General features: G+C 35.1%; 1 protein-coding gene across 1 annotated transcript in view; it reads left to right on the forward strand.

Moving 5' to 3' along the window:
• The window catches only part of LOC127859543 (GTPase IMAP family member 8-like), a 91,323-nt gene that overhangs the window by 52,907 nt on the left and 11,405 nt on the right, over positions 1-27,011 (forward strand). The window contains exons 7-8 of the mRNA XM_052397049.1: positions 16,738-17,299; positions 23,709-23,872. Of these exons, the coding sequence (XP_052253009.1) occupies positions 16,738-17,299; positions 23,709-23,872 (726 nt within the window). The remainder of the gene's footprint in view (positions 1-16,737; positions 17,300-23,708; positions 23,873-27,011) is intronic.

The following is a 27,011-nucleotide window of genomic DNA, read 5'->3' on the forward strand; positions in this document are numbered from 1 at the left end:
TCCATACAGTAGGTTTTTATGCCCCCGGTAGGGTGGCATATAGCAGTTGAACTGTCCGTCCGTCATTCTGTCCATCCGAAAACTTTAACATTGGCCATAACTTTTGCTTTTTTGAAGATAGCAACTTGATATTTGGCATGCATGTGTATCGCATGAAGCTGCACATTTTGAGTGGTGAAAGGTCAAGGTCAACCTTCAAGGTCAAGTCAAAAAATACAATCCAAGGGAAGTAATACGCTTTAAAAGGGAGATATTTTCTAAACCTGTCAAATGATATATTGAAATTTTATTTCAAAGCAGCGCAATAGGGGGCATTGTGTTTTTGACAAACACATCTCTTGTTTATGCATGCATTGGAAAATGACAACACAGCAAGGCAATACATGAACTCAGAACTTATAAGGTTCCATTAATAACACAGTCTTATATAGAAGTTAGTGAACAGTGTTCCAAGTTTTCTAATCATATCTTAAGGATCTTTTCAAGTTATTTCAATTGTTGCAGTCAGACAGATGGACATTAGGATTAACCGATGAAGGAATTGACAGACAAATGGCAAAACTAAAGCTAAATGTGTGTACCAAAGTTTATGATAATATCTACTTTCTTAGTTATTACAGTTTTATTTTTATTTTTCCACATTTATTGAACAAACTTTGTAGAGGACCACTTTTTGACTTCACATGCCAAATGTTACAGCTCTGGGCCTATTCGATCAATTTACAGCGGTTCATGGCAAATTTTGACCACAGGGGCACAACTAACAAAAATACTTCTGGGACTTGTCGTCTTTGGAAAGAACATTTTCAAGCTTATTCTGCTATACAAGTCTAAAAAAAACATGTGACCCCTGAGGAATGGCCAGTTTCAATCATTGGAATTAATTTGTACAATTTTTGTAGAGGCCCACTATCTGATGTCACATACCAAATATAAACTTTTAAGAGGGTATATATATAACTAAAGAATATATATTCCTGTGAATTTTCCTGAAAATTTGCCAAGCAGCTTAGAGTGATGTTGTTTAAAACAAATTGCTTGCGACCCACAATGCACACAAATTAGGGTAACCACCCACCACAAAAGCTCACTATGAGCAACTAATTCTCAGGTGAGCTAAAAATACATTCAATTTGAATTTCATATTCATTTGGGTATGGCAATATTTAAAAACAGCCCTTCCATAAATAGAAATAGATGTGTCATTTATGCCCCCATAAAAAACATTTGGGACAAAGTCAAAACCTCCAATCAGGCTGGCTTCCATACAGAAAAATCTTCTTTAGATACCAAATTCTTGTACAAACTAAAGAAGGTATATAATTTCAAAACATTTGTTTCAGCTATAATTCCTCCCTTTATGATCACCCATGAATGAAAATGGTTTTAGTTTTAAGATTTGAGTAAAATCTTCTAAGCAGTTAAAGAGGGAGTTGAGTATACAAACTGTTAGGGGCTAAAATTCTAGTGGAAGAAAAAAGCAAAGGGTTATTATTTGTCAAATTTAGTTGCAGCCAAAGTTTACAATCACCTACCGTAATTACTCTATGTTTTCGGACACTTAAAAATAATTAATTTTTTTCGTGTCCAAAAACTTAGATACGAAAAATATTCACAAAATACAGGTGTCAAACTTAGTCAAAAATTGAAGTGTCCGAAAATAGCGTCAATTGTATCAACGACTACGGGTAATAGCACACGCTTGTAAAATACCATGCCGTATAGTATAAATTACAGTTATATGTGTTTGCACTGCATTTTAAATAATTTTAAATGCTTAATTTATTTGACAGATCGTTACTACAAGGTTGTACTTTGACCAACAAGTTCAAAGATGAGCATGTGATGTACCGATACTCGCTAGTATGAACCTGTAATTAACGCAAAAAAAGCAAACAATGAATTCTTTGTTTGTTCATTTCCGATAGTTGTTGTCTTACACCTTCCATTGTTCGTAAAACTTGCAATAGGGAGCATCACACTTTGAAGCGTTTAGTATTTGTCACAGTTATTTTACTGAGAAGAGGAAGTACCATTGCGGTAGATAATAGCACAGTTATGCTGTGACGTCACTAATTGCTAAGCTGATCGATACATAGGTCACGTGGTTTAACCACAGACAAAGGATTCACTCATGTGGAATCACTCATGTTAATTGGCACTACCCCTGGTAATTGTTATAACGCTTATGCTATCGGGCGAAACCATTGATTCATACCGGTTTACAAGGTTATTTACCCAATAACGCAAATGTAATGGTCCGTTGCCCTCAGGCATGCACCTGTCATGTTTTATGATGTTAATCTGGTTGTAAAACCCCATGATCGAAGTGTCATTAGATATCGAAAACAGGACCGAAATTTGGTAAAATAGCGCTGTAAAATATATTGTCCGAAAACTTAAAGACATTAATTATGGACAAAAACTCAGGTGTCCGAAAATAAAGAGTCACGAAAAATAATTATTTTTGCTAAAAAACCGGGTGTCCGAAAACATAGAGTAATTACGGTATACATGAACGTCATTCAGCTGTGAAAGTTAAAGCAAAATCAGTAAACTTTTGGGAGTATATATTCTATAGAGGAAAAAAGGCCCATCATTTTGCCAAACATTATTGCAGGGGCGAATTCCTTTCTTTATGATAACCTATACTTATAATGTAATTCAATTCAATAAGTCTGAGCAAAATTTGCCAAGCAGTTTAAAAGAAGTTGAGTACACAGAATTTTGGGGACTATATGATTTAATAAAACGAGAGCTGTCAGAGGACAGCGCGCTCGACTATTCGAGTGCTTGACAGTATAACGTAAGCCATCATGGGGAAATTGTTCATATTCAATAATTTATTAGACGATCATTCAAAAATAAAAAAAGGAAAAAAAAACAATTATTTTTTTTTTGGGGGGGGGGGGGATTGAGAGGGTGTATAATGTGGGGTGTGGTCATTTATTAGACGATCTTTCAAAAATAAAAAAGGAAAAAAAAAATTTTTTTGGGGGGGGGGGGGGGGTAGGGGGGGGAGTAGGGGGAGGGGAGAGGGGGGGGAGAGGGGGGTATAATGTGGTATTCAGGTGAGTGTTGTTTTGTGAAAGTAATAATAAAATGTGATCATAAATAAAGAAGTTATGGCAATTTAAGCAAAATTTTCAATTATCTAAGTGTAAAAGGGGCCATAATTATGTCAAAATGCTTGATACAGTGGTCTGCTCTTGTTTATAGGTTGGGGTCATGTTGGTAAACAAGTATGCAAAATATAAAAGCAATATGTCAAAGGATATAGGAAATATTTGGGGCAGTACGCAAAGTTTAACATAGATTTATCAATAATATATATATTCTAAGTATAAAAGGGGCAATAATTCTGTCAAAATGCTTGATACAGTTGTATGCTCTTGTTTATAGGTCGAGGTCATGATGGTAAACAAGTATGCAAAATATGAAAGCAATATGTCAAGGGACATTGAAAATATTTGGGGTAGTACGCAAACTTTAACATTTGCTGCATATTCTAAGTGAAAAAGGGGCCATAATTATGACAAAATGCTTGATACAGTGGTCTGCTCTTGTTTATAGGTTGGGGTCATGTTGGTAAACAAGTATGCAAAATATAAAAGCAATACGTCAAAGGATATAGGAAATATTTGGGGTAGTACGCAAAGTTTAACATAGATTTATCAATAATATGCATATTCTAAGTATAAAAGGGGCAATAGTTCTGTCAAAATGCTTGATACAGTTGTATGCTCTTGTTTATAGGTTGGGGTCATGATGGTAAACAAGTATGCAAAATATGAAAGCAATATGTCAAGGGACATTGAAAATATTCGGGGTAGTATGCAAACTTTAACATTTGCTGCATATTCTAAGTGGAAAAGGGGCCATAATTATGACAAAATGCTTAATAGAGTTGTCTGCTCTTGTTTATAGGTTGGGGTCATGTTGGTAAACAAGTATGCAAAATATGAAAGCAATATGTCAAGGGACAATGAAAAGAATTGGGGTAGTACGAAAACTTTAACATTTGCACGCTAACGGAACGAAACGGAATGGAAACGCCGACGCCGGGGTGAGTAGGATAGCTCCACTATGTATATTTCATATATAAAAGTCGAGCTTAAAACAGACAAAAGGCCATGATGTAACCTCACGTCGGTCAAGCGGATACATTATGTACTTTGATAACGGATGGCACTTAGATAACAGATAACAACAAAAGTCATGCGCAAGAGATGAGTTATTCAGCTTTTTTTGCATTTTTGTAATTGTCATTTGGGTTTTCAGACATTGTTTGACCGATTAGTGACATAGCACCTTATATTGCGGAGTAAAAAATGCGCGAAAAAACTTTGGATTATATGAAAACAAACACAATAAAATTCCATCGAAAATCATCATGAACTGAATGAGCATTACACATTTCAACAAAATAAAACCACTTAGAAATAAAGCAATACATGTTTACTTTAAGGATTTAAAGATCAATGTGTCTAATAATGTTACAAAATGTTATATAAATTTTGTAGTTTACTGACGTATTTGGGAAATAAAAATGTTAGAAGAGTCGGATGCCCCATTTTCATAGACACTTCTTTAGCCAATCATAGCAATCACAAAGGCACTTCTGTTCCCGATTGCCCTACACTTTTTAACAAATATAGCAAATAACCAAAATTGTGTCACGAACTGTTTAATCAGGATTTATCAGAAAACTATATGTGAGCACATGAAACTTACTTTGTTGCATTGAGTGAAACAATAAAATTGAACAATTAAACGTCATGGATAGTTTGTTATAATTTAACTCAGGGGTCTTGTTATATATTTTTTTTAAGTCTAAGTAGGAGTTCCAAAATGACAGTCTTGTTGAATATTGCAAGAACCTTAAAATTTTCAGCAAACAAATCCATTTAAAAAAAATGAATTTACATAATATTATTCTTTGTTTTACAATAAAAAACCTTGTAGTAACTTTCTGTCAAATAAATTCAGGGGGGCATGCGTATACGGGAGCTTACCGCGTTTAAGTGAGAAAGTTGGAACAGAACTTCAAAGATGGCGTCGTTTGTTGAGTTTTCTTGAAAGAAGAAAGGATATTTTCACCCGGTAAGCCCCTTTGTATTTATAATTATTTTAAATGAATACGCCCTTTCGGCTCTCCGGTGTTTGTGCTTCCCTCAGTTTTTATGTCCCCCACTATAGTAGTGGGGGACATATTGTTTTTGCCCTGGTCTGTTGGTCCGTTGGTCTGTTGGTCTGTTTGCGCCAACTTTAACATTTTGCAATAACTTTTGCTATATTGAAGATAGCAACTTCATATTTGGCATGCATGTGTATCTCATGAAGCTGCACATTTTGAGTGGTGAAAGGTCAAGGTCAAGGTCATCCTTCAAGGTCAGAGGTCAAATATATTTGGCCAAAATCACTCATTTTATGAATACTTTTGCAATATTGAAGATAGCAACTTCATATTTGGCATGCATGTGTATCTCATGGAGCTGCACATTTTGAGTGGTGAAAGGTCAAGGTCAAGGTTATCCTTCAAGGTCAGAGGTCAAATATATGTGGCCCAAATCGCTTATTTTATAAATACTTTTGCAATATTGAAGATAGCAACTTGATATTTGGCATGCATGTGCATCTCATGAAGCTGCACATTTTGAGTGGTGAAAGGTCAAGGTCAAGGTCATCCTTCAAGGTCAGAGGTCAAATATATGTGGCCCAAACTGATTATTTTATGAATACTTTTGCAATATTGAAGATAGCAACGTGATATTTGGCATGCATGTGTATCTCATAGAGCTGCACATTTTGAGTGGTGAAAGGTCAAGGTCAAGATCATCCTTCACAAGGTCAAGGTCATCCTTCAAGGTCAAACATCATATAGGGGGACATTGTGTTTCACAAACACATCTTGTTTGTTTCAAGATCGTAGACGTAGGGATCAAAAAGTTATTGAAGGAAAACTGTCCACAAATCTGTTGTCTCCTTACGTGACGTTCGAGAAATGGGACGTACAAATATCATTTTCTCTTATAATACACAGTATTGATGCACGTGTACGGTAAAATATAACTAAAACCATGATTATTTCATTTTCCTGACGCCGTTTTATCTCGTATAACTAATTTATTGCCCAAAACTATTGGTTTAACCCCTCTTTTTGGAACTGACTTCCTTTTAAGCACATTTTGGGACATGACTTCCAAATGACCAACACAGCTCATACCCATGTAAGAAAGAAATACACAAACTTTCTGTCGTGAATGAAATAACCATTGATATGAATGTTATTAAGAACGTTTCCTCTGTTTAAATGTATACCTCTTTCATACTTTTCAAAGATACGAAACCTCAAGCTACATTACAAAAGATGAAACATAACTGTCTTGTATTGTTATAAACTGCGACATTATACGTGGGGAGCTTCACTTTTTTGCAATATACATGTACAATTAAGCAGCATAGCGCCCCTTTTGGAAGGGATATTATGTTCTGATGTTATTTAATCGACTTACCGGTTCGGAATCCATTTTAAACTAATTGGCGGGTGCACACAGCAGCAGATAATATGCAGGTCAAAAATAGATTTTACATCCGGTGATGCTGGTTTTGACACCAGACGCATATATTCATTTATGAATGAAAGACTTCATGAACGTTGACGTCGCTCTTGGTTACCAGAAAACTTCCCACGTACGGATTTCAACAGTCATTGTTTACAATCTATTAAGTGCACAAGTACTGGAATTGGTATAGCATTTTTAAAGGTGTATGTCCAGCACTTGTGCCGGGAAAACAGGGCTTAATGTATTATTTTGTTCAGCTCTATAATATTTATATCAAATCTGTATGAAAAAATGTTGGTGAACATTAATCCGTTGTTAATTTTTGAAAATATTGAGCAGTTTATCAATTATGGATCTAAACGGAGCATTAATCCGCACATTTAAAAAAAAAGATGATGGGTTGTGGGTTGGCTGATGTACGAGATAATAGAATGTTTATCAGCCCTTTCAGTAATATTTTAATTAATTAATGTATTTTATGACGTGTCGACCTTATTCTGATATGAAATTTTCTTTAACCATTCTTTTACTGTCTTTTCAGATGATGAAGGTTAAAGGGCGATAATAAGTGCATCTTTTGTTGCAGTATAAAATTACGTAATTAGGAATTTAAAATTAGCAGAGGACTGGGATACCATTCCCCATTCATGGACCACATGAGTTTAAATGTAGAATATGCAAGAGAGTCATTCAACAGAGCCGGACTAAAACAGCAAATAAAAATAAACGAACCAAACAAAAAAATGTACAGCTGATGTATTATGTGTTGTTTTTTTTTGTTTTATTTTATTATTTCTACATAGACAAGTCTGACATATAATTGCTATTATTGCTACGTAATTACATGTTTTGTTCCGTATATGTCATGATGCTAGTTTCTCACTTTTTTAAGAAAATAAACCATTATATGTGTTACGTCATTTCTTCCAACGATGTCTCTGCATACATTTTCAATTGTAGTCAGCACTTACATACATGATAAAAAAAGATTTGGGTCGGAATGAATTCGTTATGCATTTGACATATTAACATTACTTACGATTAGAAGGCAATGTTAGGAACAAACAAAATAATCTTTCTAAGTGAACCAATACCGGTACTTTATTCCCTCAATACAACAGTCTTAAATAATATCTATTCACATATGTATAAAAGAGAAAAAAAATACATGTATATATTGATCACTTCTACTGAAATCATATCGTGTATTGCATTTGCACAAATCTTTCTATCCACTACAAATTCACTTTTTGCGATTATAATATACATGTAGTGACCAACTCAGAACTGGTTTAAAAGAAGGTCGTACAAAATGTGTCACATAAAAGTCACATACATGTATCAGTATCGTTATGGTAAAACGTGTCAAATGTCATTGTATTAAATAAACAATGAATATTTAAGTTTTTATAAAAAAACATCCACCGATATGCATCTTCTAAGCAGGTGTCAGGTATTCCAAATTGCTTCATGTATGACGAATCGCAACAATGGCAGTATTTGGTTACAGCAACCTTATACTAGTATCGAAACGGCTTTACTCTTTTCTGTTTTTCATTACACTTATATTGCACGTACATGTGATTGTTTGGCGTGGTACTTCGACGTAATATTTTTTGTTTGATTGGTGGGTTTTCATGTACCGTTCGCTTTCTAGAGCCGTACACACTTCGTTACGCCGCCATTTTAAATCTTGGCATCCTCGACATATATAACTTGCGTCTTGATATCTGGAAATAGTAAGCATAGTATTCCGTTTAGTAGGCATAGTATTCCGTTTGATGCATATTCAAACATAAGTATGTCCATATGTGTTAAAATAAACAGGTAAGAATTACACTGTGCTAATAATACCGTCAAATGTCTTATATTACACACACTAAATGTTAGCGTTAAGTACGCAATAGAACACATAATAATACAAATTAATAATATAACAATTAATAAAAAGATAACTCTTGATTTTGTCAAGTGAAAATGTTTTCCAAAACATTCGCACCAATGCGGAATTCATTCACGAGTTATTTCCCATAAAACCTTCTAACATAGGAAAGAGCTGTTTATCATTTGGAAGTCAGGTCCCAAAATGTGCTTAAAAGGAAGTTTAGTTCCAAAAAGGGGGGTTAACGCGTTATAATTCGGCATTAAATTAATTAATAGACATAAAAACGCATCGAGATAATAAAATAATCGTGATTTATGTTATATTTTACTGTAAACATTTACAAATACTGTTTATTGTGAGAGAAAATGATATTCGAACATCCAACATCTCGAAGGTCAAGAAATTAAACAACAAATTTGTCGAGGGTTTTGCTTCAATAACTTTTTTATTCCGACGTCTACGGTATTGAAACAAAAAACCAAGGCACAAACACCGTAGAGCCAAAAGGACTTATTCATTTAAAAAAAATATAAATATAAGCTGGCTTACGGGGTGAAAATATCTGCTACTCCTTCACGAAAAACATTAAAACAACACCATCTTTGAAGTTTTGTTCCAACTTTCTCACTTAAACGCGGTAAGCTCCTGTATACGCATGCCCCCCTGAAATTAAGCATTTAAAATTATTTAAAATGCAGTGCAAACAAATATAACTGTAATTTATACTATAAGGCATGGTATTTTACAAGCGCGTGCTATTACCGATAGTACAATTGACGCTATTTTCGGACACTTAAATTTTTTACTCTAAGTTTTCGGACACCTGTATTTTGTGAATATTTTTTGTATCTAAGTTTTCGGACAGGAACATTTTTTATTATTTTTAAGTGTCCGAAAACATAGAGTTATTACGGTAGTTTACGAAAATTGACTGCCATTTAGGCACTTTATTGCTTAAAATGTTGATGTAGGTGATTTTCCTGTGTCAAGAGATACCTACCTTGTATATATATAAATATTATATCAGAATATTTTTTGGTCAAAATGATGAAAATGTTGTTTTATGAAATATTGATAGTGTTTAAGTGACTTGGCCATGCGCCCAACACCTTTGGCTACTACTAATGACAATTTGTACCCTAACACCGGTTGACTTGAAAATGCGTTGTAAAATGTTGAATTGTGATTCTCCAACTTGTATTTTGTACAATTGTAGAGTGTACACTTGTTAGATGCTGACAAGTGTAGCAGATTACTAAAACCGATCGCGTACAACTTAGAAAATATTCAACATGTTAATGTAGTTTGTCATCAACTTACTTTCATATGGATCTATTATCTTTTATTTATTATTATGACTTCAATATAAGGTATATGAAGATGTAGACTTTATATACACATTATCTTCATTTTCAGATCTGTAGTTTAAGAAGTTACATGTTTGTTTTTAAACATTTAAACATTTTGTAGAATCAGAACATACAACATAGTACACTTTACAATTGTACAAAACAAATATTAAAATGTTAAAATGCTCTGTTAAACAAATGAGCTGAATATTCAACACGTGCAACATTTCTTGTGATGAATAATATTGGCAGTCTTTCCCTTCCATAGTAATGCCATGTGCCCATCGTTAGGCAGTCTGTTCAGATTTAATTACTACATATCGCATATCCTCAAATGAAGACCTGAGTAGACAAATAGTATGTATGTTCTGAAGGAAGGGCAGGCAATGGCAACAATCTGAACTGGAACAATAAAAAAACATTACATAATAATTATGAATAGAAAAAAAACTTTTACTTTTATATTTGAAAAGATTTTTATGTCCAAGTACTATACAGAGCATGATTTATGGATATTAATGAACACATAATGACCTGTAATGACAGCACTTGAAATCAAACATTTAATTTCTAACAATTTATTTTCCAAATGAACCAACAAAATGCAATATCAGCAAACTTCAAAGAATATAACGTAAAATAATAGCAGCCTTGAAGGGGAAATAATACTGTTGTGTCAAAAGCCAACCTGTTCCCGGGCAATACATAACATTTATTTAATTATTATAATACAGTAGATTTCGCTTAATTAAATAGCCCATTTGTCACGTCCGAATATTCAATTATCCGGAGTATTCAATTATACGGAATCAGTTATATTTCTAATGTTATCACTAACCGGGTGTAATCCTCCTGGAAATTGTGCTTTTCATGCATAATCAAAACATCGTTTAGACACGTAAAGCGTTTAAAAAAAGTTAATATTGGAATTAAATATTGAATCCATTATAAATATGATATAAATGTTTTGTTGAATTCCCAAATTAGAATACTAAATTTTGTAATCCAAAACACACTTTCTAGATTTAAATAAAACGTCCACATGTATTTCCTTTGCCCCAAACAAAAAGCTAGCGAAAAACATTCGGCAATGTACAAAACGGTGCGTGTAATGATTTTTCCAATTTTTATTTTATTGCTTACCCAACGCTTACGCTAGCAACATCTATTGCTCATGTATTGTTCTGGAAAAAAAGCGCGCGAAAATTAGCGTGGGTGTATATACACTGTCGAAGGAAAACTTTGTAGCGAGGAGAATGCTGTATCTTTGACGTTACGCTCTTTCAGGTAGTTTAGTATTGAAACAGACAGATAATGTACTGTGTACTGATTTTCTAGAAAATCTGGTCAATACTGGATTTTATTTTGGTTATTGTGAAAACATGATCAGCACTGTTAAGACTGCGATGTTTTGACAAATGTGCGCGTTTTCGATTGTTCAACATCATGTTTAGATATGATTTACCATGACACAGTTGTGTAGGTTTACATGAACTGAGCATATAGTGTAACATGCCATCGCCTATTGCAAACTGTCGAGCAAGACACGTCAACAGTTTGTTTCTAATCAGCAACACACTCTTTAATTGTTTCTAAGCGACAACAAACTGTTGAAGTGTTTAACTCGACAGTTTGCATTCAAAAGTTTGCACCTGACTGCACACCCGAGACTCCAGTGTTTGCATTGTACTTGCCCGCATACTACACCTGTTAGTCACGTGACGCTTGACAGACGCTGCATACATGCATGGTGTCAAATTAAAACAAAGGCAGTCATTTGAGCGTGTCTGCCAAAACCGTCGATACGATGCGTATCCTTGGAGATTTATGACATTATTTGCTGGATTAACGTGTGGATTATAGTGTGCAATAGAAAATTGGCTATTCAATTAACTGAAACACGCCATATTTCCTATCAGAATATGTAGAGTTTTTACAACGGGAAGGGATGCAAATGGTTTGGTGTTTTCAATTTCTATTCAATTAACCGAATTATTTGATTATCCGATAATCAATTAAGTGGAATCTACTGTATTAAGTAATTACAATCATGTTAAAAGGATAATATTATGCTAATACAGCAAATATGGTGGCTCCTTGAAGGTGCCTGTATAAATCACTTTTGTACACACATCGGCCAACTATTGATCCGCCTTGTAAGTTTTTTTTCCAGAACATTCCCTGACACTATTTCCAGGTGTGTTGAACACACTTAGCATGACAGTTATTACTGTGATCGTCAAAACGGATAAACCCAGTCAATGTTGAAGGCAATAAGTTCTACAGCATGCTAGGTTTTAATGTTGGACATTGTCCAGGCAGGAATTTGAATGATAACACTGACAGGGCAAACTCTATATGCCCATAATGGTGAGGGCATAACAAAATGAATTATGCACTGTAAAAACAAGATTGAATCGGATTTTAAAACATCATCCATGTCAGATTAAGTCAGTATTTAAAAGCTAATAAAGAAATGTTTGTTGTTATGATATAATGCAAATGTACATTATTTTATAAATGTTTGTTATCCACAAGAAAAACCTGGCATGGATGGCTGAGCATTTGATCCATCAAGTTGTTGTATAAATACAAATCAAGAATGAAAAGTATCTACCGTATATCCTTCTATATGCCCAGGTTTTCAATCTACCAAATCATTTTTTATATTGGTCATGTACGTAATTCCGGCCACTTTTGGGACTATTTAAGAAAAATCTTTAGTGTTAGGCAACTGGTTGAAACTAAACTTCACATATATAATCCTGGGTTCAAAACTCACCTACCATGAAAATTTAAATAGAATTAGATCGGTGAATGTTACTTAATGAACAGAAAATGATGACATGTAAACTATCCATTTTCGTAGGTTAAATGTACCTAAAAAATCGGCCACTTTTCAGTTTGATCTGCAGATAAAATTACAAAGCAATATCTTTTGACAAATGTCCTCAATTTCAGAGTATTGATCAATGTTTATACTATTAAAATGTTTGACTTGAAATTTAAAATAAATGCGAAATTATTATACCAGTTACTCCCCCTACCTATTTTAAAGGGATCTTTTCACGCTTTGGTAAATTGACAAAATTGAAAAAAGTTGTTTCAGATTCGCACATTTTCGTTTTAGTTATGATATTTGTGAGGAAACAGTAATACTGAACATTTACCATGGTCTAATATAGCCATTATATGCATCTTTTGACGATTTTAAAACCTAAAAATTATAAAGCGTTGCAACGCGAAACGATTGAATAATTTGGAGAGTTCTGTTTTTGTCGTTAAATTTTGTGAAACTACGAAGATTGCTTATATAAGGTATAAAATACGTCTAGTATGTGTACTCGGCGGAATAGCTCAGTAGGCTAAAGCGTTTTTACTTCAGGACTCCAGGGGTCACTGGTTCGAAACCTGCTCCGGGCAATGTTCTTTTCCTTTTTTTAATTTTATTCTAGATTTTTTACTGGAGCTTTTACGATCCAATGTTTACATTTATCAATATAAAGCATTTAATGAATATGTTAAAAAATGCCAAGATCTGTGAAAAGGACCCTTTAATAAATATAAACAATGGGAAACTGCTAATTCATAACAAAATATTTGTTTTTAATGTGTTTAATAAATTTTTTCAAACATAGCTAAAAAAGTGAACACATTTTGTTTGAAAAGTTGACTTCAGTGTTGATTATTAGTAAACGCTTATATATAATATTAAAACATGTAATCTAGTAATATTCTTATAAAGGGAGGTAATTCATATATTAAAAATTTATATTTAGGTTCTGATTTGTATGTTTTGAATATAAGTTTTTGTACAATTAATTGGTAAAACTTTAATTAAAGTTTATTAGATAAAATAAAAATAATTTTATCAAATATATGTGTTTCTTATATGTAGCGCAATGTCTGGTAATTCAGTAATCCGGTAATTCTGGTAATGTCACGGCAGGTCGATACATCTGTAGTCGAGAAGACGCTGGACGACCTGTAAATAAATCTCAAATACACACAAAATTCAGACAGTCGTCTAATTTCGACACTTTTCACAATATTTATCAGACCTGTCTTAAATCATCATCATCCCGTATGATTTCGTTGTAAAATGTGACGTAGTTGGTGTTGTGACGTCACCAGATAACATCTCTCTATCAAACGTCTCGCTGATTGCATGTAAGTGAGTCATTTAAAATACGTACATTGTATTACTTAGAGAATTTTTATAGCGTTATGAGCTTCGCTAAGGGAGATTACATAATTGTCAATTACGTCCCTTCAGGATTTTCGCTGTATTTCTGGCATTTGTACAAGTTCTAGTATAAAATTTGTTTCACTTGACCTTGTATTTGTGTTGGAATAGTGCCAAGCGTTTGTTAAACTATGATTTGTGGGGTGTCGAAATTATCCTCCGATATTATACGATGGTGGGTAATTTCGACACTCCAAATGTTTTCAAGCATTCCCAGCGCATATGGAAAGATAGATTTGTTAAATAGAATTACTCTTTAAATGGTTGACGCAGCTTATTGAATATTATATTTAGCTCTCTCTGTATCTTGTCAAGCAGATTACATAAAATTAGAGCTTTTTAAAGATTGTGAAGGTAATTCATTAATGAAAATGTATTAATTTTTTTACTTAATTATATCGTTAATTGGATCAACTGTGATCACCGCGGATGCTGCGAAACCACCGTAAACACCTGTCTGCGAGAGTCATTCAGGCGTTTTAAATGTACACGTAGAAAAGAAAATCATAAACATGTGTACTACATGTAGATATTATATGTATGTGCACACGTATGCACTTAAATTTGTACAGTACATAACGTCGGAAACGTGAATAATGCTTTTAGATGATCAATACTATTAACTCTTAATCGCAATACCAAATATTTCGCGAGATATTTTAACTTTAGTTGAAATTCACAACATGACATTTTTGAGCACTCTTATCGTCTATATTACCCTCACATAATTTGCTTTAAAAACGGAAATCGGGCGTATATGGGATTATCGAGTATAAATGGATAAAGATGGGAGAAGTTGCAGGTATTCGATAGATACAGTTGACACATATGTATTGGAGGCGTTTTATTGTCGCCAATATATTTTAAATACTTATCACATCCTTTCGACCAGCGTGTACATAAAAATAGAATTTATTTATTCATTATCACTTTTAAATGAAAGGGATCAATTCAATACGTTTATGTTCAATTATATGTAGCGAACACGATGAACACCGCGGTAGATATTATGGGTCCGCGGTGATTCGCGGTGTTCGTCTATGGCAAACAGCCCCCGCGACATTTGATCTGAATACCCATCGCGGGGTTCATATTGGTAAGCTAACAGTGAGATGAACATTGCGGCGAGTGGCGTTTGTTTAAGTACACGGTGTTTGTACTGTATATTGAGTCAAGTGGGAGCATAATACGATCTCTAAATACAATTTATTTATAATTTTCTGATTTGCAAATTAACACTAGTTTAGTATAATCCTATTTATTTAAGCTCCACTGCATGGAAAGCCTACGACTTATTGAAACACTCTCTCCTGATCGCTAGGCGGACACCACATCCACTAAACCACCACAACCTTATTAACAATCGAATGGTCATTGTCGGCTCGGGTACTACTTACATGTACCCCGGGTACGCTTAAGTATACTTACTATACCACAGGGTACGGTAAATATACTAAAACCTACCCGGGAATTTTTACGCTAAATCGGTCGTCGTCGGCTATTTTTTTAAGATTAATTATGTTTATATTAATGTCAATTTTCTGTTAAATTGCCTCTATATTATCGGAACCCAAACTCAAAAAGCATGTTGATTCAGTTTATAAAAAATAGAATTAGAAATAATAGAAGTTTGTTTCGTAATAAGGGTAATCGGTAGCGCGTTTTACGACATCTGATTTGGGGCGGGAATAAAACTCGGGTACAGTCTAATTTCGACCGGGTACGTTTTAGTATATTTACCGTACCCGGGGTACATGTAAGTATACTTCAATGTTCCCGGGGTAAATGTTAGCAGTACCCGAGCCGACAATGACCAATCGAGCCTAAGTAACACTAGACATTAAAGAGATCGTGAAATTCTATTAATTGAGAGATACACTGCAAATAACTGATTAAAACAGTTGTTGAAAATTAATACAAAGACAAGTGTCGAAATTAGCCGCTAATTGTCGAAATTAGCCGCTTACTGTCGAAATTACACTCAGCTGCATTTAGTTAAATCGCTCGAAGTTTTGAGTTATGCCGGCAACGATAATAACGTTCGTTAGCAAATATCAACAAGTCAAAACGGTGTTTTTCGTTAAGTTTGGCACTTGGAGGGTAATTTCGACACATCAGGACTAAATCAAATTTTACTCTTAGGGTGTCGAAATTACCCGACTTAGCTCTATATAATTGTTGCAACTAATGATGACATCACTTTCCCCATGAGCCGAATATATCCTGCTATATTTGTGACATTTAAACACAAAAGATTACAGTGATATGGTTCTTACATTTGCAAAATATTGAGAGTGGGGATGGTTTTCATGTTGATTTTTCTAAATAAAAACAAAATATGTGCGTTAAGATCATGAAAATGATTTTACACAGGTGGCCGATTTTTTACGTACAGGCCGGAATTACGTACATGACCAGTACTTAAACTTTGCAAGTCTGATATGTTGACGGAAAAGGCATGTCGAATAACAAGATTATTTTTTTACCTTCCTTTTCTGCCAATTATAATTTCTCTACAATCTTTTAGCTCACAAAACTTCTCCAGACAAACACAAACTAAAGGGTCAAGCCCCACCGCTAAAAGAAACCTCGATCATTGATAAATTAAATGGTGTATTGTCTGCTAAGTTGTTCTTTAGTTTCATGTGCATGTTGATAAAAACTCATATAATAGTTACCAATTTATTGCAGGCACGACAAAGATTTGGAAGAAGATTAGAAGTTGTGGACACTCCTGGATTTTTTGACACATCCCAAAGTGACGAATATGTGTATCAAGCAATAGGCCATTGCGTAGGGCTGACATTGCCTGGCTTCAATGCTGTCTGCTTAGTACAGAAACCAGATCGGTTTTCTAAAGAGATAGTCCAAACTGTGGACACTTTCTTCAAATTTTTTGGAAAAGGCGTTGATGAATACGCATTTGTCATCTTGACTCACATAGATTCAGAAGCAAAAATGAAAGCATACACAAATATCGGGGAGAGTAAGACTGAAGATCCAGCACTTAAGTCATTTATAGAGCTTAAAAAGCGCTGTAATGGAAAAATACTCTTCATTGACAACAATGAATATATCTCCAAAGAGAAAAAAGAAGAAATGGTTTGGAATATTTTGACTGCAGTTGATGAGGCCAATGCCAAAGCAAAAAAACCCTACTTTCAAAACAAATTAACAAGAGAGATAGCCCAAAACGCTCAAGACTTTTATATGAATCATGTCCGTGGTTTGGGATCTGTGCGAGCAAAAGAAGGTAATTACTATTAGAAAGTCATATTTCCCATTCACATTATTTTCAACATGTTAAGTACATTAAATAGAGGGCGATACTGGATCCATATCACTGACCTGATTGAATTTCATCAATTTCATTTTTTTTCTGTGTGCCTGTTAATTATATTTATTTTGACAAGTTACTTAGCACATGTTTAAAACCAATGAAAATTGTAGCAACTTGTATAAATCTATTGAAATGAACAAGAATGCAACTGTCATAAAGAAACTCCCTTCAATATTTGTTTATTCTCAATAGACCAGTTTCACAATACTACAGCTGTTGCTAATTTTAGATATCACGTGACGAGTGGAATTTCAGAACGAGGCTGAACGTGTAACTTTTTTTGGCAGAGAATATCAATTATAATATACCAGTTGATTGTTATCATTTATATTTGGGATTTTAATGAGCACTGATAGTGTTTACAATTGCGTCAAACATATGCATACAGGCATGTGTTTAGTCAATACATTGATAAGTAATTATAATATAAACATTCTAATACCTCCAAAATAATTCATCGACATAATATTTAGTACCATAAGTGTATATTTATAAAATTATCTTCATAAAAATACAAGTTACCCAGAGTATATGTGGTCTTAAGACAAAACATCGATAATTGCACTTAATTTTCGGACATGCGCGTTTTTGTCTATCATTAATGACTCTAAATTTTCGGTATATTTTACAGAGCTACTTTACCAGATTTCGGCAGTGTATTCGCTTATCTTTTGACACTTCGATCATGGATTTTTACAAACCAATTCAGGTCATAAAACCTGGTACAGACACATGCCTGAGGGCAATGGACCATAACATTTGCGCAATTGGGTAAATAACCATGTATACTGGTCGAAAAACAATCGCTTCACGCAACAGCATTTTAAATGATATCTTCCTATTAAGGAGGCAGTATGTTTAATATTTTTACTTTTTTGTTCTGTATAATTTTAGGCAAGAGTTAGCAAAGCTGTGAAGCTGTATTTATTTCAAAGTAGAAACACTATTGTGCATTGATTTATTGCTTTTATTTCAATATAATTATACTTTTCGGACATTTAATTTTTGTCTCTAAATTTTCGGACACGGGTAATTTTTGAATATTTTCCGTATCTAAATTTTCGGACAGAAAAATAAATAATTATTTTTAAGTGTTTCCCAAAACTTAGAGTCATTACGGTAATACAAAACATAGTCATAATATATATATTATATTAAAATAATTCTCAATGGAATGTGTGTTTTGTGTTTTTTTTAAGTTTTCATGGATTATCCAAAGTGTATGGTTGCATCAACCATAAGACAAAGCATTATAAAAGGTTCAGTACATGAAACTATTTTAATGTTATTTAAATTTTCTTTTAAATTGAATAAATTTTCTTTCACAGTGAATAATTTCCAGTATTTAAACAAGGGCTGTTTGTAAAACATGCATGCCCCCCATATGGGCTGTCAGTTGTAGTGGCAGCCATTGTGTGAATATGTTTTTTTTCACTGTGACCTTGACCTTTGACCTAGTGACCTGAAAATCAACAGGGGTCATCTGCCAGTCATGATCAATGAACCTATGAAGTTTCATGATCCTAGGTGTAAGCATTCTTGAGTTATCATCCGGAAACCATTTTACCATTTTGAGTCACTGTGACCTTGACCTTTGACCTAGTGACCTGAAAATCAATAGGGGTCATCTGCCAGTCGTGATCAATGTTCCTATGAAGTTTCATGATCCTAGGCGTAAGCATTCTTGAGTTATCATCCGGAAACCATTTTACTGTTTCAAGTCACTGTGACCTTGACCTTTGACCTAGTGACCAGAAAATCAATAGGGGTCATCTGCCAGTCATGATCAATGTACCTATAAAGTTTCATGATCCTAGGCCTAAGCATAAATTCTTGAGTTATCATCCGGAAACCATTTTACTATTTCGCGTCACTGTGACCTTGACCTTTGACTTAGTGACCTGAAAATCAATAGGGGTCATCTGACAGTCATGATCAATGTACCTATAAAGTTTCATGATCCTAGGCCTAAGCGTTCTTGAGTTATCATCGGGAAACCATCTTGTGGACGGACCGACATGAGCAAAACAATAAACCCCCTCTTCTTCGAAGGGGGGCATAAAAACTGGTTGGCTCAAAGAAATTTTGGGATAGTGCTAGCCCTGGTAGATAGACCCCACGACACCAGTACATACAAGGGCTGTTTGTAAAACATGCATGCCCCCCATATGGGCTGTCAGTTGTAGTGGCAGCCATTGTGTGAATACGTTTTTTGGCACTGTGACCTTGACCTTTGACCTAGTGACCTGAAAATCAATAGGGGTCATCTGTGAGTCATGATCAATGTACCTATGAAGTTTCATGATCCTAGGCGTAAGCTTTTTTGAGTTATCATCCGGAAACCATTTTACTGTGTCAAGTCACTGTGACTTTGACCTAGTGACCTGAAAGTCAATAGGGGTCATCTGCCAGTCATGATCAATGTACCTATGAAGTTTCATGATCCTAGTCGTAAGCGTTCTTGAGTTATCATCCGGAAACTATTTTTCTAAGTTGAGTCACCGTGACCTTGACCTTTGACCTAGTGACCTGAACATCAATAGGGGTCATCTGCGAGTCATGATCAATGTACCTATGCAGTTTCATGATCCTAGGCATAAGTGTTCTTGAGTTATCATCCAGAAACCATTTTACTATTTCGGGTCACCGTGACCTTGACCTTTGACCTAGTGACCTGAAAATCAATAGGGGTCGTCTGCGAGTCATGATCAATGTACCTATGAAGTTTCATGATCCTAGGCATAAGCGTTCTTGAGTTATCATCCGGAAACCATTTTACTATTTCGGGTCACCGTGACCTTGACCTTTGACCTAGTGACCTGAAAATCAATAGGGGTCATCTGCGAGTCATAATCAATGTACCTAGGAAGTTTCATGATCCTAGGCATAAGAATTCTTGAGTTATCATCCGGAAACCATTTTACTATTTCCGGTCACCGTGACCTTGACCTTTGACCTAGTGACCTCAAAATCAATAGGGGTCATCTGCAAGTTAAGATCAATGTACCTATGAAGTTTCATGATCCTAGGCCTAAGTGTTCTTGAGTTATCATCCGGAAACCATCTGGTGGACGGACAGACATACGTACGGACAGACGGACGTACAGACGGACCGACATGTGCAAAAACAATATATACCCTCTTCTTCGAAGGGGGGCATAATAAAGTGACAACAACGGATGTAGTGCAAACTGAACTGTTTATTCATGCATATAGATATCTTTACAAGTGATTATGACTGCTACATTTATATTCTTTATATTAACAATCGCTATTGTTTGTACTTTTTTCGGAAACATTATCTTACCCTGTTGTGATCACCTTAAAAGCTTCTTTAAGTTATGTAGTTCCGTATACTAACGTACACTCTTTATATGACTATGTAATGAAGGAGTTTTATTTTACTGCTTCCTGATAAATACTTTAATTGTTTAGTATTAAATAAATACAAATATTTAAAATGCATAGCTATTAAGCACTTTATTAGGTTTCTGAACATTTATTCCAACGGACAATCATTCCTATGCAAATTTTGACAGAGCGGGCATTTTTTCCAACATTGTTTTGACTACCCTGACATTCGTTCCTACTTTATTTTGACAACCCGGACAGACCAGATGTTTGTTCCTATAAAAGCAAGAATCAATGTCCGGGGTATCAATATAATGTTGGAACCAATATTGGGCTGTCAAAATCACTTTGGAATGAATGTTCGGCCTGTCAAAATAATGTATAAACCATTGACCCCATTGTGAAAATAATGCAGAAACGAATGTCCGGGTAGTCAATAAACAGTATTGATAGATCTTTGATTAAACATCGCGATACACATTTTCAAACGAAGAGTGTCAAAATGTGTGCAAACAATTAAATGAAAGCAAGTGTTTAAATGAAAAACATTTATTTAATGTATTAACACTTAAAATTGGATATAAATATATCAACTAATCAACTAATTCTGGAAATATCATATTGTGTTGACAATATAATTACGTCACCAAATGTTTAAAAGAGTGAAGGGTTTGAAATAAGATGCAGCGTTGCGAGGCTTTATAAGAAATGGAAACACGTTCAGCCCCGTTCTGGAATCCTGCGAGTCACATGACTTCGCGCTCTTATCGATTGTGGCTTATTGTGAAAAGGGTCTAATGAATTAATTATTTTAATATTTGACCTTGGTTTGTTGCCTTGAACTTTGATTAGAGACAAAGACTGGCCAGAATAGCTCACCTTGACCACTTTGAGATCTCATTAGAACAACTGTTTTTTTAACAAGTTTCATATTGAAGCGGGAAAACAAGTCTTTTCTTGAGTATTCACATATTTGACTATACCATATAAAGAAAACTGCCCATGATGTGGTGGCCATTTTCTTTTTAATTATTCAGGAATCATTTTGGAAATGAGCCGAGATTTTATTGAACAATGTTTTAAAGAAGTTTCATGTTGTTTGGGCAAATATGTCATGACCAAGCTGTTTCTTCTTTTTGACTTAGTGACCCCATTTATGGCCAAACTTGTTCCAGATTTGAGCATGGCCTATGTATTGTCAACATAACATTCTGACGAAGTTTCATTAGGATTGAGCAAATACCACTAGAGTAACGAGGCAAATATTGGAAACACAAGACCCTCAACATGGACTGCCCAAAAGAGCTTAGAAACTCGTGCAATTGCACAGCTGATCTTTCAATTCTTCATAAAATGCATTACGATTTGCCTTTTGCGAGTTGTTTCAATAGCCACGTGTTAACTTTTGAAGAGCAAATTTAGTTAATTTTAATATCTGATATCTGATAACAGAGACATTTACCATGACCAGACTGGTGTTAAATACTATCCCAATATAAAGTCTTCATTGAAACACACTTTATTGCAGTTTCCATCAAGATGGGTCTTTGCAAACTAAAGTTATTGACTGGGAACCACCTGATTGATGCCTCCCATCCGCTAGAAATACCCTAATGTAATAACAAGCATTTTCAACTATATTAAAAACCTGTTTAAAAATAAATAATTATAACCCTGACCTTGAGCAGGCGTGCCTGTCTAATGCCTTCTGCACATCATCTCAATAACCTTAACATTGCAGACAAGTTTAATGAAAATCCATCAATTGGTGTAGGAGATATAAGCAGACACAAGAATAGAAGCTGAAATGTTTCACTTCAAAGTATGACCTTGACCTTGAGCTAGCGTGACTGACTCGTGTCATTTTGCAAATTCAAAATCAATTTAACCTGGTATAGTATGAATAATATTTACTTACAAATTGACTATGAAACATCAAACAAGTGAAGCTACCTAAGTTTTGGAACAGGCTTATCTAATGTCATCATAATTGTTTTATACATAATTAGAGCTGTAACTATCAAGCCTGCCATAACTCCTTCTCCCTGCATGCTGGTTTTTCAGAAAACATTTCTACTTTGGTATTAAAAAACTGGTTTTATTAATTAAGTTTAGAAAGGAAAATGTGTTAAGCATATCTTTTTTGTCAGGATGAGTAAAGCCCCAGAAAACTTATATTATGTAGGTTAATAAAGGCCCATGACTGTTCCATTATGGGTGCAAGAGGTACTGTTCTTGTGCACTTAATTTCACCTCAATGTTAGCGTCGTACCTATGTATTTTCATGTTAATACCTCTTCTTTAATTTGTTTAATATGCCCAAGACAACAATTATGCTTGAAAAATAACTATAAAATAAATGTGCAACAATAAAAGCAAGAGTTATGATTCTTGTACATTGCACTCCCCCTCATGAAATCTATCTGAATATGAATATTCAAGTTGATACCTTGTATAGTTGGTAAGATGTGCCCCTGATGGCAAGATGGACAATGTGATCCCTTTGTTATGCCAATTATTATTTTAAAAATTGGTACATAATATCAATTAAAAATATCAATTGGTGTCAAAAAAAAATAAATTCAAACTCAAAGTAATACCGGTAATAATATGTTACAGAGCAGATTAAAAAAATCTTGACCTTTGACATTGAATTATTACTAGTTTTAACAATTGATCAATGAACTTGTATGCAACATAATTTCTGGTAATTTGGAATAATAATGTTGGAAGCATGAAAGTTCGTCTGGACCTATAACTTTGGTCATGGTCATTGATACAATACGTTCAAAGATCCATTGAGGTCATAAACGTACTAAAAGAATATTGCATTTGGTATGTAGCTTTTGTGTAGCTTCTTTTTATGTTCCTGTATATTATTTTGGAATCAGTAATAAATCTCTTACTGGCAATCCTGGGCCACAAGTTTGAATTTTCATTAATATAAATCAGTATGTTTCTGTATTGTTAGATCTAAGAATTCTTCTCCTTGGACTTCCTGGCCATGGAAAAAGTGCAACTGGGAACTCCCTTCTGAGAAAAAGCAATTCTTCAAATGTTGCTTCAACAAAGGGAAACACAGCCATTTCTTCTAAATATGCTTCAGCAGAGAGGAACGCAGGCATACAAATACAAGTATGTAATATGTAACAGTGATAAATGCTTTTAAAATGATAATAGGTAAATAGTAGCTTATTATATGACTTAACTCTTTTTTGCAAAGATAAAAAATGAAATGTTACTCTTAGATTTTCATTTACAAAATATTTGTTGGGATAAAAAAATTATAGAAACATTCTAAAACAAAAAGCTCGTGGTGAGTTTTGCCTTTGCCTAATGAAATTGGTCATCTAAGTTGTTTGTGACATTGTCCATTATCAACTTTTCAAATTACTTCCCTCTTATACCCCTTGCAGGTTTCCAAAAAAACAAAACTTCAAGGGAATGAACTAAAGTTACATTTTTCAAAGTTGTTCATATATATAATGCTCACTTCATATGCATTTCACCTGAGGGAATTATATATTAAACAAGAACTTTCTCTCCAAGTACTGAGTACCATCAACCAAGAGTAAGTGTTGGTGTTGGTGTTGGCAGAGCTGAGTCTCGAGAGACTATGCTGATGCACTCTTTGTCACTTCTGGGGCCAATGCCTGCTGTGTCTGTGGCTAAGCAGGCCAATGCAAGGATGGAAGTCCTTGTTACGAGTCAAGCACACAAAGTGGCTTGCAGCCCAACGAATGGCAGAGTGTGCATTTTGCAGGCTTCATACATGACATCTTTTGGTAGACGTCCATCCACCATTTTGAGCACACGACCAAGCAAGCGGAAGCGACGTTGGGTGAAAAAGTCAAACATGCTTGGGATCTTAGCACCTTCCAGAATGTCACTGTGCGGGACATACTATGACTTTGGTCTTCTCCGACAGCAGCTTGTTCTCCCTGACTCTCTTCGCAATTCAGGCCATGGTAACTGAAGCCTTTCTGATGCAATTGCAGGGCTCAGTATCAATGGACGGGGTCCTAGTGATTGATGCAGGGTACGTTGCTGACATCCTGGCCCATGATATTTGTCTTTTTTAGGTTTACAGTTAGCACAAAGTATGAGCATGCAGAAGCAAAGAGGCCTATTAGTCTCTAGAGGGCCTCCTCTGTATGCGTAGCAAACATAGCATAGTTGATAACAGCATCTCTCTGATAGTCACTTTTGTTCTGGCTCTTAAGTGAGCCAGGTTGAACAGCGTTCAGTCAGACCTGGTGCGGAGGTAGATGCCATCAGTTGAAGGGTCAAAGACATACTTCAGCAGCAGCGAGAAGAAGATGCCAATCACAGTAGGTGCAATCAAGCAGAATTGCTTGATGCCACTACTAATGAGGAATGGCTCAGAGGATGACCTGTCAAAAACAGTTCCTTTCATGTCTTTATGGAGGGATACCACCATAGTCCGTGGTGCCCAGCTTTGGGGGTGTCCAACAGTCCAAAGTCGAAAACCTTGGTAAGATAGATAAAGGCCAAGTTAAGAGGCATACTCTGTTCTCTGCACTTTTCTTGGAGCTGTCGTATTGTGAAGATCATGTCGGTGGTGGATCAGCTGGCGCGGAAGCCACACTGGAACTCAGGGTAGGTTCATGCTGCAAGGGTCTGGAATCCCTTTAGAAGGATGCCAGCAACGACCTGACCAACCACTCTCAGAAAAGAGATCCTCTGTAGGTATTGCAGTCACTCTGGTCTCCCTTGTTCTTGTATAGTTATGGGTACTGTGGTGGCATCTCGCATGTGTTTTGGTACTGAACCTTCCTCCCAGTACAAGAGCAGAAGATTCTGCAGTGGCTGAAGTAGGATGGTCTTTCCATATTTGATGGCCGCAGGTGGGATGCTGTCACTTCCTGGGGCTTTGCCACAGATCATAGAATCAATAGCATTGGCTATTTTTTTACAGTTGGCAGGGTGTCAAGCTCTTCTAGAACAGGCAGGTCAGTGACAGCATCAATGGTAGGCTTGGTGACAATAGTAGAATATAGCTCTGATTGCTCCAACCATCTTTTCATCTGTTGGACACTGTCAGTGATTGCCTCCCCAGTGACAGACTCGAGTGAAGTGGTCTTCTGGACCACAGGGCCAACCGCAATCTCAATACTATCGTACATCCCAAAGCACATTGGCTCTGGATGCTCTCGCGGAGTTGAGGCCATTAGTTGTTGGCACAACGTCCTTAAAGCTGAGAACCAGAATGCTTGGATCTATGTAGCTTGCAGGGGAGGAATGCATAATTTTAAAGTCTAACCAGACAATTCACTAACCACAATACTCCACTACAATAGTTTAAGTGGCAATTTTTTTTTAACTTTTGTTGTGTTTGCAACAGAGTAACTATTATTGTACAAGACTTTCATTTCTCATTATTTTCACAATACATCTCCATCATAGCTTGTAAACACATCATGTAACTTATCAATTTTGTCATTGTTTCAAAAAAGACAATGATTCAGTTATAAAAAAACAAGGCCCATTCCTTTGTCAAAAATCAATGATTTGGAACAAGTTTCACACTTCGTCTGTAGCTCACATACCAAAAATGAGCTCAATATCTGAAAGCGTTGCGTAAAAAAACCCTCTGGAAAACAGTTATTATAGAAAAAATATAATTCCAAGGCCCATAACTTCGCCAAGAATCAATGGACCGCAACAAATTTCACACTGCATCTGTAGGTCATGTAGGTAGACGCACATACAAAAAACAGCTCAATATCTGATAGTGTTTTGTAAAAAACCTCCGGAAAACAGATATTATATTGAAAATTTTTAGTCCTAGGCCCATAACTTCCCCAAAAATCAATGGACCAGAATGAATTTCACACTTTAGCTGTAGGTCACTTAGGTAGACTCATGAACAAAAAATCAGCTCAAAGCGTTGAAAGCATTCACTCATCATCTGTAAGGTATTGATGGTCCCAATTTAAAATACCGAACTTACAAAAACACAAGTTTTCAGGAGACGTATTTTTGTTAAATATTTCTTGCACAAAATGAAATAAAAATTATTTTTAACATTTTTAAAAGTGTGTCATGATGGAGTATGTTCGTATGGAATTAATTTGACGTCAAGTTAATAAATCTGCTGTAAAATGTATCTTCGTCATTTAGACTTGCATTGTTTCAGCAAATTGGACAGGTAATTGTAATAGATTTTGTTTCAATAGAATAAATTATTCCACTGTTTTCCATAAGATATAGGAAAGCAATGTGTGTTTTCTTGTTTTACAAGGTGGCACAG

The sequence above is a fragment of the Dreissena polymorpha genome, chromosome 1 (assembly GCF_020536995.1).
Source record: "Dreissena polymorpha isolate Duluth1 chromosome 1, UMN_Dpol_1.0, whole genome shotgun sequence".
NCBI classification, from domain to species: domain Eukaryota; kingdom Metazoa; phylum Mollusca; class Bivalvia; order Myida; family Dreissenidae; genus Dreissena; species Dreissena polymorpha.